This window comes from Colobus angolensis, unplaced genomic scaffold (assembly GCF_000951035.1).
Source record: "Colobus angolensis palliatus isolate OR3802 unplaced genomic scaffold, Cang.pa_1.0 Scaffold109, whole genome shotgun sequence".
Classification (NCBI taxonomy): domain Eukaryota; kingdom Metazoa; phylum Chordata; class Mammalia; order Primates; family Cercopithecidae; genus Colobus; species Colobus angolensis.
In genome coordinates this window covers 2,719,698-2,732,186 of record NW_012111919.1, presented here as the reverse complement: position 1 = coordinate 2,732,186, position 12,489 = coordinate 2,719,698, and the positions used below count along the sequence as shown (strand labels likewise).

The 12,489-nt window shown below is 55.2% G+C and overlaps 1 protein-coding gene across 1 annotated transcript in view; it reads left to right on the top strand.

The window, feature by feature from the left end:
- Window positions 1–5,462: 5,462 nt before the first annotated feature.
- The window catches only part of HS1BP3 (HCLS1 binding protein 3), a 28,504-nt gene continuing 21,477 nt past the window's right edge, over window positions 5,463–12,489 (top strand). Inside the window, exons 1-3 of the mRNA XM_011950590.1 lie at window positions 5,463–5,631; window positions 9,683–9,890; window positions 12,221–12,437. Coding sequence (XP_011805980.1) covers window positions 5,533–5,631; window positions 9,683–9,890; window positions 12,221–12,437 — 524 coding nt within the window. The 5' untranslated portion in view covers window positions 5,463–5,532. The remainder of the gene's footprint in view (window positions 5,632–9,682; window positions 9,891–12,220; window positions 12,438–12,489) is intronic.

Below are 12,489 nucleotides of genomic sequence, written 5' to 3'. Positions count from 1 at the left end.
CCCACGCCGCGCAGCTCGCAGTCCGGGGCGCCCGGGCGGAGAGGCATGGGGAGGCGGCCGCCTCCCAGGCCCAGGACCCGTTGCAGGTCTCCCCAGCGCCCTCGGTGGCTTATCCCGGCTGGGCCCCTGCACCGCCCTGCAGGAGAGGTGGCGCCCCCGATTTACGGATGAGGAAACTGAGGCCCTCTAGAGGGTAGAGAGCTCGCCAAAGACTGCGGGAGGCCTGGGACTGACTGGCTCAGTGCAGGCGGGCGCAGTGGGGACTCTGCTCTCCTTTCCTGTCGGCTTGGGTTCTTCTCTTTTGGGCCCGAAAACCTAGTTCTCCATCCTTTCAGCGCTCCCTGCGTCCCAGGCCCGGTGCTGGGCACTGGGGACCGGGGTGAATCAGGCTCGCCCTGCAGGGGGCTGCGGCGGAGAGGGGTTGATGCCAGCAGCGGGTAGTAAGCTCAGGTTGCCATGGGAACACAGTACAGGTCAGGAACCCGGTTTCTGGGAGGATGACTTTGATGAGAGACTAGGAAGAGGTGGTCGCTGCTTGCGAGGCAGCTCAGGAGAGCACAAGTTACAGCAAAGGCCTCGGAGGGGTCCAGGCGGAGGATGCAGAGTGGGTCGGTCCTGATCGAGGCCTGAAGGACCCAGCCCAAGATGGATCCTGGCAAGGCTGGGAGGCACGTGCTTTTACTTCTTTCCGCCTTTAAAACGCTGTAAAGTGACTTACTTCGAATATTTTCATACACTTCACCCTTGCTCTCCCTACACAAAGTCTTAGGCTCAGATGCCAATTTATGACATAAATGAACGTGTTACCCAGCCAACTGTTGATCTTCCAGTTGTAATCAGGAATTCCCCGTGACTTCAGGTCTAGAAAGGTATGATTCCTTTTGTAAACCCTGATGTCGGAGCCTGCTTGGTCTTGCATGATCAAGTGTGGTTACAGATGTATCTTCATGGGCAGAAGAGGTTGCCCTACTGCCACTTACGTCACTTCCTCTCACCAAGCCTCAGTTTCCTTTTTTGTGAATTGGAGGTTTGAGATTGGCAGGCATGGGCAACGTCAGTAGTATAGGCCCCTCGGCCATACGCAGATGGATGGGGTGTGACTTTGGTGTTGGGTGCTTGGGAAGGGGTGGGTGGCTCCCCTCCCTGCCCAGCTGCACAGCCTGGACGTATCTTGTTAACAGGCGTGGGGGCGCTGGCGGTGGTAAGGCCACATGAGTCGTACTCATTTCTTGCTGAGGGCACCAGCACACCCAAGGATTTTGCCTGCAGGGTGAGTTCAAACGCCTTAGCCCAGCAGCAAGGCTGGCCCTTCCCAGTCACACCCCAGCTCCTCTTTCCAGTGCGGCCTCCTCCCACCTGTCATTGCCACATGCACTCAAGCTTGGATTCAACCAGCAGGTGTTTATTGAGAGCCTCCTCTGTACCGGGTACTGGCCCAAGTTCTAGGAGACAAACAAGTCCCTCTCATAGAGCTTTAATGGGGGCACAGGCACAGTAGGCAAATCTACACGTCAGGGATGATACATGCTATGAAGGAAAACAAAACAGTGGGGGCAACAGAGTGGTAGGAGACACGCATGCTGTTTTCTATGGTGTGGTCAAGGGGCGTCTTTCTGATGGAGTGGCCCCTGGGCGGATCCCTGACAAGCTCCCTGAGGGAGAGAGCCATGAAAAAGAAAGCTTGGAAAAGTGTGTACTCGGAGGACAGGACAGCAGGATCCCGAGGCTGGTATGGCTGGAGTGGAGTGAGCCCAGGGAGAGTGTTAGGTGATGGGGTGAAGAGGCAAGCTTGGGAGTGAAGGATGATCAGGAAAGGGCTTGAAGGCTGTGGAGGGGCCATCAGGTTTTATTTCAAGTGCAATAGGACCCAACTTAGGGTTTACAGAGATCCTTTGACTGCTATGCTGAGCAGGATTGCTTGTGGGATTCCACGTAGAGCCAGTGGTAGCTTGGCCCAGGGTGATGGTGGCCATGAGGGTGAGAAATGTTTGGGTTGTGGATATATTTTGAAGATTGAGCTTTCAGGTTTGCTGTTGCTTGGATATGAGAACAAGAAAGAGAAGTCAAGACTAACAGCAAGTCTCCCAGCCTAAGATGCTGAAAGAACGAGGCTGCCATTTAGCAGGCTTGGGGAGAGGTGGGAGCAGCATTGGTGTAGACAGGTGAGTTTGAGAAGCTCGTTGACAGCCCAGTGGGGATGTCAGGCAGGTAGCTGGAAGGGGGCTGGCTGTGAGGGGAGGGTGGGCTAAAGATGGGAGTTGGGGAGCCATTGGCTCGGAAACGGTATTTAAAGCCTGGAGCCCGGATGAGATCACCTGGGGAGGGGTACAGTGAGAGGAAGAAGATCTAAGGAGGGTGCTCTGGATGCCATCAAGGGAAATCATCCAAAGCAGTTCCTCTCCTCCTGTTTGAGCAAGAGTGGCCAGGCCAGAGAAGAAGCAAGAGGGAAGGGGCGCTCCAGCCGCCAGTGAAGGCAGAGCTTGAAGGAGGGAGCAGCTGACTGAGCCCACTGCTGCTGACAAGTGAGACCAGAGGAGAAATGAGGACTCACCTTTGGATTTAACAACACGGAGGTCACAGGTGACCTGGACGTGGGCAGTTTGTTGCATGATGAGGACCAAAGTCTGGCTGGAACAGGTTCAAGATCAAACAGGAGGAGAGGAACCCATGAATATGGGGCCCTCTGTTGAGAAGTTCTGCTGGAAAGGGCAGGAGGGAAACGGAGCAAGGGGAATGTCGGGTCAAAGCACAGCTTTTGTGACATGAGCGGTCAGAGCGTGGTTGCGTGCTAACGAGCGTGGGCCAGTAAGGAAGGAAAATCGATGGTGCAGAAAAGAGGGGTGAGCTGCAGCAGCTATGTCCTTGAGTAGGTGGGAGGGGCTCGGAGCCACTGCCCTTATAGAAGATTGGCCTTAGGAGCAGCCAGCCAGTTTGTCTACAGTCCCAGGAGAGGGCAGCTATCAGGGAGCAGCTGCAGGCTGATGGGCAGATGTGACAGTGAAGCTCAGGATATTCTCTGATGGTCTCTGGAGCAGCACACAAGTGTCCACATCACTTGGGAATTTACTAGAGATGGCGACTCTCAGGCCCACCCCGGGCCTGCAGAACCAGAATCTGCATATTAACAGGATCCTCAGGGGGTTGCACACACATTACAGTTGGAGAAGCTTGGTGTAGGGTACATCCTGCCCACCACACCCCCATTTGTTTATGTACTCTCCGTAGCAGCTGCAGCAGAGACCAGATACCCTGCATAGCCTGAAATATTTACTACCTGGCCCTGCAGAGAAAGTTTTCCTGTGGGTTCAGGGAAGTGGGAGGGTGATGGAGTAGGCCCAGGTGCATCAGAGTCGCTGGAGGGCTTACTAAGAAAACAAGATTGCTGGCCACCCTAGGCCCGAACGTGCCTTTCTTACAAGTTCCTAGGCGATGTTGATCCTGATCCAGGGACCACACTTTGAGAACCCCACATCTAGGGCAAGGTAGGGTTGCCAAGCCTGGTGCGGTGCTGTGCCTTCAAGTCTGCAGCTGTGAATTTCAATGGGAACAGACTGCATGTTTGCACCATGTCTGTCCCCAGTCACGTTGAGCCACCTGGGCACAGGGTGAAGGAAGCAGAGAACTAGAAGTGGGCTTTGACCAGGCCAGCTCAGCCCTGGGTAAGAAGTCAGGGGAGCTGGGCCTGAGGCAGAGGGATTCCAGCAATGGAATGGGACCCTGGAAAAGGGTTGGGGTTATGGATTGTGGGTTCTGGCGTGGTCAGAGAACCACTGGATGTGGGGTGCTGTGAGGGAGCTGGATGGTGGGAGATGCCAATCTGGATCTGCTCCATCCCCTTCCTACCCCTGAGAGGACCTCCCCCCAGCTCAGGTACCGCCCTTCTTGTCACTTTCACCCCCGTGTGCCTCGTTTTCATCATGATCCTAAAGAAATGGTGCCTGGCTTCTTTCTCATGCCTGCCCCCTTTCTCATGCCTGCCCCATAAGAGGCCACCTGGGCTCTGGAGCAGCTGTCTGGGATTGAAAGCAGCTCCACCTCATGCGGGGTGAGACCTGGGCAGCCGCTTTCCCGTTAGGGTCTGTTTCCCTGTCTTTTAAGTGGGTCTGAGTAGCAGAGCTCCTTCGCAGGGCTGCAGGAAGTGGCAGTGACTTCACAGAGTCATCCCTAGAGCCCAGCGCATCTCCCCTCAGCATCCAGCCTCACCTTCCTCCTCCACACTGGTGACAGTGACACCGTGGGCGACACCAGGCCGTGAGTGCACACCACGTGAACTCAGTGCCATTGGCAGAGGGCTGGCTGTACATGTGCACCTCCCAGTGCCCATTCGGCCCTCACCCACTTTTCACCACCTGAAGGCAGGTTTCCTGGGGTGCCCTACACTGCGGAAGGATATTCCTTGTGTGAACAGCACACAGTCACTGGGTAGCACACACGGCATAGGAGGCGCAGCACTGTAGGCCTCGCCAGTTGGTGACAGCAGCGTCGTGCTGGTGACCACGTGGCCTAACGTGGGACGTGAGGGGTCTGTGTGGGAGGAGTGCTCAGGCAGGGGGCATTTGATGGATTGGGGTATAGTTCCAGAGAGGGAGGGGCCTTGCCCCAGACACAGGTTAAGCTCCAGAAGCCCCTCCTGTGTTTCCAGGGCCCTGCCCGGCACACAGGAGGTCTCACCTTGATGGTCAGAGCTGCTCAGAGGGTGCCTGGCATGTCCTGCCAGAGGCGTTTGCGTGAGGGACGTTAGTCTGCACAGGTCTGTGTCTCACCTTACGTAGGGTGAGGGATGTATTGAATAACTTTTTCCACTTCAAGGAAAACATCTCATCATTTCTTTGCTAGTCATACAATTCAGTATACTCGAATTGCATTTTACAAGTCTCCAAGAGTGGTGATGTTTTGCCGATGCATCCTGTCTACACCTCGAGGGGCAGCATCGACTGCCCACATGAGGGACAGGCCTGTCAGTGTCTCTCTGGGCCACGACGGGTCACAAGGGCCCTGCCTCCAGTGCCCATCCCGTGCCCTCCCCAGGGGGCCTGTAGCAGCCCTCCTGCCCATTAGCCAAAGAGAGGTGCCTGTCTCCAGCTGGGATTTCAGTCCCTTGTTGTCTCTGCAGCCCCAGCCATATTCCTTGGTCTGAGTTCAGGCACTGGGATGCTGCTCCGCCCACTCTGCCCAGGGTTTGTGTCGATCCCTTTCAACAAGCCCCATCCTTTCCCGTTTTCCTGCAGGGAGCAGACCTTTGTCCCTGAGCAACCCAAAGGCAGGACCAGGTCCGAGGCCTGGGAAGCCAGTCTTACGAGGGGCTGGTGTGGTGGGATGAGTGGCCTGGAGCAGTGACCACTGAGGACAGCCAGCAGTCGCCTGGCACCCAGGCCTGTCAGGCACCTGGAGGCCCTATCCACACTTTGCTCAGGAAGCCTGCTGCCTTGACCCTGAACCCCACCTGCCTTCTTTTCCTCTGGCAGGCGACTTCAGAATGCCCACACTGGCCTCGACCTGACTGTGCCCCAGCACCAGGAGGTGCGGGGCAAGATGATGTCTGGACACGTGGAGTACCAGATCCTGGTGGTGACCCGCCTGGCTGCGTTCAAGTCGGCCAAGCACAGGCCCGAGGATGTCGTCCAGTTCTTGGTGAGCCGGAGGCTCTGTTTCAGGGGTGCCCGGGGTCCGGGCGGGCAGACACACCTGCCCGCCAGGGTTCAAGTAGCATCCGGAGCAGGTGCTTCTCTGTCTGTTGCTTGCTCAGGGCCTGGAGAACCAGACCATGCTAGACAGAGGGGACACAGAGTGAATCAGACGCCCTCAGTCCATGGAGAGGCAGACCTCTAAAGAGACAGATACAAATGGGGACAGGAGCACATGGGAGGCTCTGGGGGTATCGAGAAGGGGCACCTAACTCACCCTGGGGAAACTTCTTGGAAGAGGTGGTGGTTGAGCTGTGTTTTGAGGAGCAGGTGGGGCTCAGCAGAAGAGGCGAGAAGGGTGTCCTGGCAGATGACGCAGCCTAAGCGAAGGCGCGGAGGCTGGAAGCAGGATGTTGAGTGGGGAACTCCGCGCAGTTGAGTGTGGTCCTGGGAGGAAGTGGGGAAGATGAAGGTGAGCACAGGCAGGATCCAGATTGTGGAGAGTGTGCGGGAGCCTGGACTTAACCTTCAGCCAAGGAGAGTTTTAAGCAGGAGAGTGACATGGGCCCTTTTGCCTTTAACCAGCCAATCTGCTGTGAGCATGGCGTTGGATTGGAAGGAACAAAACAGGTGTCAGCGACCCCAGATACATGGCCAATATGGTCATTCCCAAAGCAAGGGCTTGGAGCAGGCCATTGCACTTGGTATGGAAGGGACAGGGAGAGTTGAAAATGTTTACAGGGTAACTGTTTCCACCAACTGAAATAAAGAATATGATAGAGGAGCAGATCCAGGGGGCATGTGGAGTGTGAAGTGTCTGCCCTGTGGATGGATACGTGAGGCTGGAGCTCAGTACAGGCTCAGACCTGAGATACAGGCTAGGGTGTCATCAACTTGCAGGTGATACTAAAAATCTGGGAGTGGATGAAGTTGTTCAGAGAACAGATGTGGAAAGCAGAGAGAAGGGCTGAGAAGGAAATCCTGAGGACACCGGGGGTTCAAGACTCTTGGGGAGAAAGAGGAGTCTGTAGCTGAGACAGAAAGGAGAGAACTGGATGTCTACGGAGTCACAGGAGCTAAGGGAGGAGAGAATTTCAAGAGGGTTGAGATCACACACTCATTGACTTATTATTACCATTTGGCCTCTTGTGAAAAGGACCTGCAGCTGGAGACCGAGAGACACAGGTACAGGATTATTAGGACAAAGGTGAAATGAACTAGACCCCACAGTACAGCGGGGAGTGACACGGGGCTAGCGTGGAGTCTCCTAGCAGCCAAGATAAAAAGGGAAACGAGTTGCATCTTTCTGGTGACCTGTTGGAAGAGACACTAAATTTTAAGAGAAATTTATAGCACAAATGTTTTTTTTAAGAGATAGGATCTCACTCTCTTCAGACTGGAGTGCAGTGGTGTGATCATAGCTCACTGCAGCCTGGAACTCCTAAGCTCAAGCAGTCCTCCTGCCTCAGCCTCCTAAGTATCTAGGACTACAGGCACACGCCACCATGCCCAGCTTTGTGTTTTTTATTTTTTATTTTTTGGTAGACATAGTGTCTTGTTATGTTGTCCAGGCTGGTCTCAAACTCCTCAAACTGGGCTCAAGCGATCCTCCTGCCTCAGCCTCCCAAATTACTGGGATTACAGGCATGAACCCCCATGCCCAGCCACACAATTTTAAGGGACATTCAACAATGTCATGGGAAGCGTCTAGAATAGCAATGCTGTTTTTCATTTGATTGCTTCTGTGGCCGACTCTTGGTGAGAAGCAACGTGTGATGTCAGGGGTGATTCTGGACCTGCATTGCTCTGAGAGTGGCTCTGCTTTGCAGGGCGCTTTGCAGCTCCTGGTAGTTTGACTTGACCCAGGATGGGACTCAATGCACCCACATGTTCAGGGACAGGAGCAGAAGAGGAGAGTATTTGAGCTTGATGTTGCCGGGCATGAAGGAGGCAGCATTCTGGGAACCTTGGGCTTCAACCCAGCCCACTCAGTTCTGTGCAGAGGGCTGGCCTTACATGTGAGGTGTACGTGAGGATGTTTTAACACCTCCATGCATCACACTAGTGCCACTTTTTCCTAGTCAGTGATGCCCACTCCCTGTGGAGTGTGTGGGTGCAGGGGCTTGTCAAACATTTGAAAGTGCCTGCAAGGGCAGAGAACTCTTTTATTCCCCATGGGATCTCACGATGGAGCCCACGGTTACATACCCCAAGCCTGAAGTCTCTTTGATGTTTCATGATTTAACTCAAAGAATTAATGAGCATTTTGTATCTAGTTAAAAGGGCATATGTGTTTTAATATAAACATGGACTGATTTGCTGACCGTGGAGTAAAAGTGGCCCCAGGAGGGGGCACTGCAGTGGAGGTTGTGCAGGCTCTTGGGCGTGCTAGCAGTGCAGACACCCACAAGCTTACTAAAGTGACAGGGCTGTCTGCCCCGTCCTCAGCACTGCCTGGCACATGGGGCACCGGATAAATGTGAGTTCTCAACCTTGAGCTTCCTCTGCTCAGGGCCTCTTACTTGTCCTCCTGTTGTTGCTGGTGCAGGTACCCACCCGAGAAATCCTGCCTGAACCCCTGATGGACGTGGGCCCCGGGTGGGGTGGGAGCCCAGGCCTACAGCTCCGCGGTATTCACACTGCCAGTGCACTGGAGATGGAGGTTCCCAAAGCCTGGGTTTGCTGGGTCTGTGGTCTGAGCCTGAGTGGAGCAGTTGGGCCAGCAGGGGGCGCCCAGCCCCCACCGTGGCCTGCTCTGCGGGCCGGGCTGCAGTCAGCTGCTGTTGGAGCCTGTATTTTAGCAATTGCTCTGCGAAGGGGTCCACGTGCCTTTCCCTGAGGGCTGTTTTCAGGAGAGTCTGGAGCCAGGCTCTTGTGCTGACAACAGCAAGCAGCACCTGTCCCAGATGACTCCCCACTGGAGGTTCTGAAGTCCCCTCAGCTGCCTCCTGGTATCTTGACCCTTTGCAGGCTGGGCATTCTGGGTGGTGGTGCTGGAGCCAAGGGTGTATGCTCCAGACACACCCTGCACCAAGGGATCCCCCTGCGCCAGAGGGCGTCAGATGCCCACAGCCCCTGCACGCCAGCACTCCAGTGGCACACGGTGGGCACAGCCTGGGCCTGGGAGCATAAGAATGAGTGATCCACACTTCAGTCGGGGTAGACAGGCCCAGTCTATGGGGAAAGTACAGAGGAGCTAGGAGTGAGGGTAGATGCCAGACCGATGGTGTGTGTATACAGCAGGTGACTTTGCTGAGCACCCACAGGGTTACAGACACGGTGATGGCACTGAAACCACTGTGAGACCGAGAGCCTGCTGGGGTGTCCCTGTACAGAGTACACATGCAGCAAGAGCTCCGTGAGTGGAGGAGCGAAGACTTAGCTGCCCAGGAGCTGTGGGGATAGGCTGAGGAGGAGGCGGGAGTCACCCGCTGGCCCCGCAGGACGCTGAGTGCTGCCCTCTCTGAGTCAGATGGTGTTCAAGGCTGCCTTCTGACGATAGCAAGAGTCCTGGCCTGTTTCACTCGGGTGCCTGCATGCAGAGGTCCTGCCTGACGCAGGGCAGGGAACCAGCCTTGGAAATATCTGTCTCCACTGCTTGTATGGGCTGGCCCGCTGAAGGCTGCACTGGTTCACGGGAGAATGAGGTCGGTGCTGAGAACAGGTGATTCACGATGTTGCAGGAAGATGACCTGCCAGCTGGTGAGATCACCCTCCTGATACGCAGAAAGCTGGGAATGAACGCAGTGGCCCTCATCACCTGCAGGCCGGGCAGGGCTCCCTGTATCGAATCTTTTTACCTGGACCTGTGACAGTGCCCAGAATGACACCGTTATTGCTTGTTTCCTCTGGGCCACTAAGATGTTTGAATCTGCTATCGGCCAGGAGTGTTAAGGACTGGAGCCTGAGGCCGGGAGATAGGCAGAGGGGCAGCAGACGGGCGTTCCTGGCACGCTTCCTGTGGTGGCTGCTGGGCCTCGGGGACCCCTGTTCGGGATGAGAAAGGAGCACTCCCTGCCACTCTTCACTTAAGAAACCACATGCTCCTCTCATTCCAGGTCTCCAAAAAGTACAGCGAGATTGAGGAGTTTTACCAGAAACTGAGCAGTCGTTATGCAGCAGCCAGCCTCCCCCCGCTCCCCAGGAAGGTCCTGTTTGTTGGGGAGTCTGACATCCGGGAGAGGAGAGCCGTGTTCAATGAGATCCTGCGCTGTGTCTCCAAGGATGCCGAGTTGGCAGGCAGCCCAGAGCTGCTAGAGTTCTTAGGTACCCGAGGCTCTGCCCCATGTCCCTCAGGTCTCCCCCGCCCAGAACTAGGCTCCGCTGCCCTGCCCCGGTGGAAGCATGTCCACAGCTGCCTCTGCAGCCTGGAGGCTTCAGCCAGGCTGGTGAGGCAGGTGGCCTCACTGACATTCTTGGCTGGATGGGCAGGAGGAGGCCTGCCCTTGAGGGCCTGAACGTCTGGGTGTCAGGTGGGGGCTCACACAGTGGGCATTCTCCATAGTGTGACCCCCATCCATGGCCTTCCCGGCCAGCCCCATTCCTAGAGCTTGCCTGATGCCCGCGACCAACCATGCACAACATACAACCCCCTGACAGACACCCCACACACCCCTCTGCCTCCTGCCAGCCAGCCCTAGGGACCTTCAGTATCCTGGGAAAGCTGTGTTCTCACAGCCAGGCTGGTCACCAGCCCCTGGGGACATGTGCCTCTCACCTGTGTCCCCACAGAAAGAGTCATGGGGACAGCTCCAGGCTGAGGAATTGATCCAGCACCCTTGCCCCCAGTGGTGGAGACGTCAGGCCTTTCCCATGGGTGTCCCAGCCCTCTCTTCTCTCCACAGTTTTCTCATCTGTAAGGTGGGAGTAGCCGGGCTGACAGGTCGTCATGAGAATTTACTGAGCTAACACATGCAAAGTGCTTGGAACAGAGACAACCACAAAGTAAATGGTGGCTACCATTTTACCCCACTCCTCGGTTAGTCCTGTCAACCCAGAACCCCCTGGAGTAGGCCCTGGTCTCACAGATGCCCCAGGGCAGGGCAGGTTCTCACCACTGCTGGTACTGGACTCCCACCCCTTGACTTCTCCCCTCTTTACATCCGTCTGCTTAACTCTTTCCCAGCTACTGTGGATCTCCTAGTTCCACAAGACAGAAGGAAAGTTTTCAACAGAAAGTTGACCATAAATAAAACAAATTTTTAAAAGTGAAAGGTGAGGAAGAGAAGCAAAACTGGTGAAGGCACAGGCCTGGGACTGGACAAGCTGCACAGCCCAGGTGTCCTGTGGTCATGTTGGTGCCCCTCACACGGGTCTGGGTTCTCTTATGCCTTGTTTCTTCCAAGGTCACAACCCTTCCTTCCTTGCCTATCTCTGGGGCTGGGTAGACTGTGCTGAGAGGTTCCAGCTCAGCCATAGCTGGAAGAGATGCTCAGGATGTCCCAGGCCCTCTCTTGTGGAGAGGCAGGATAGAAACAAGCTGCTGTATGCCTCACTTTGCTCATCTCCAAGATGGACATACTGTTGGGATCTCTCTCATAGGGCTTTTGTGATGTTTAAATGTAAGATGCTTATGACATGAGATTGAAGGTTTGGGAGATTTTGAATGGCCTTTTCACATTTGTCCAAGTAAAATAACAGAGCATCACATAATACAATATCATCATCATCACTCAGTGCATCCTGGATGCCAGACACTCTCTAAGTTCTTTACCTACAATGTGATTTTATTAAAAGTCAGTTGTTCTAAAGATAAACTACCCAGTAAGCACTTGGATAGAGAAGAACAAATAGTCTGAGCCCACGCTTCTCAAACTATCTGTGGCAAGGGCTAACTCTTTTATTCCCAGCCTGTCACAGAGGGATACTTTCACAAATACAAAAGCATGCTTGGGTATTGTGATGGTGGCAGGATGCTATGGAAGTTTCTGGATGCTTACTCTCGCTTTCTGCACTTACCTCATTGTGGTCACACAGGGGGCATTCTCTGTCTGAAGACCACACTTTGAGAAGCGCTGATCTAAGCCAGTTTGTAATGGAGTGGTCACTGTTTGTTCTGGAATCTTCCACATGCTTACGCTGAGCACCCATCCAGTCCACAGTCCAGGTGCCCAGACTCTTGGAGCAGGTCTCCATCCGCAGAGCTCCTTGCCGTGCCTCCGACTATAAATGGTTCTGGCTGCAGTGGTTCTTTTTGAATCACCCTGTGCCCTGGCTGGTTTATCCCACCACTCACCCAGGAGGAGGAGGATGGGGCCATCCTTGTGCACACAGGCTCTGGGCCTTGGGTTCAGGAACCGCTGCCCCTGTCTTGCTCTGAAACTCTCACTGGTGACCACTTCACTCCAGGTTTCCTTGGTGCCCGTCAGCCCTTGAGGGGCTGCAGCAGGCACTTGGCTGCCCCCGAGACGGAGGTCACCTTCTATCCACCCAGACTCTCCCTCCTGCTCAGGTCCCAGGAGGGACAAGTTTGGCCCCAGGAGGCTGCAGGAAGCCCTTGACCTCAGATCCTGGCATGGGAGGGTGCAGTGTGGCAAGATGCCTCCCCTGGCTCTGGGGTGGTTACCAAGTCCCATTTTTTCTGTCTTCCTCCACAGGTACCAGATCCCCAGGGGCTGCAGGGCTCACCAGCAGAGATTCCTGTGTCCTGGATGGTACAGACAGCCAGACAGGGAATGATGAAGAGGCTTTCGACTTTTTTGAGCAGCAAGACCAAGTGGCGGAAGAGGGTCCTCCTATCCAGGGCCTGAAGGGCGAGGATGCTGAGGAATCCTTGGAGGAGGAGGAGGCGCTGGACCCTCTGGGCATTATGCGGTTGGTCTCCCGTTGTCGAGAGGGTCCCTTTGGTGTATTCCAGGCTTTCTGG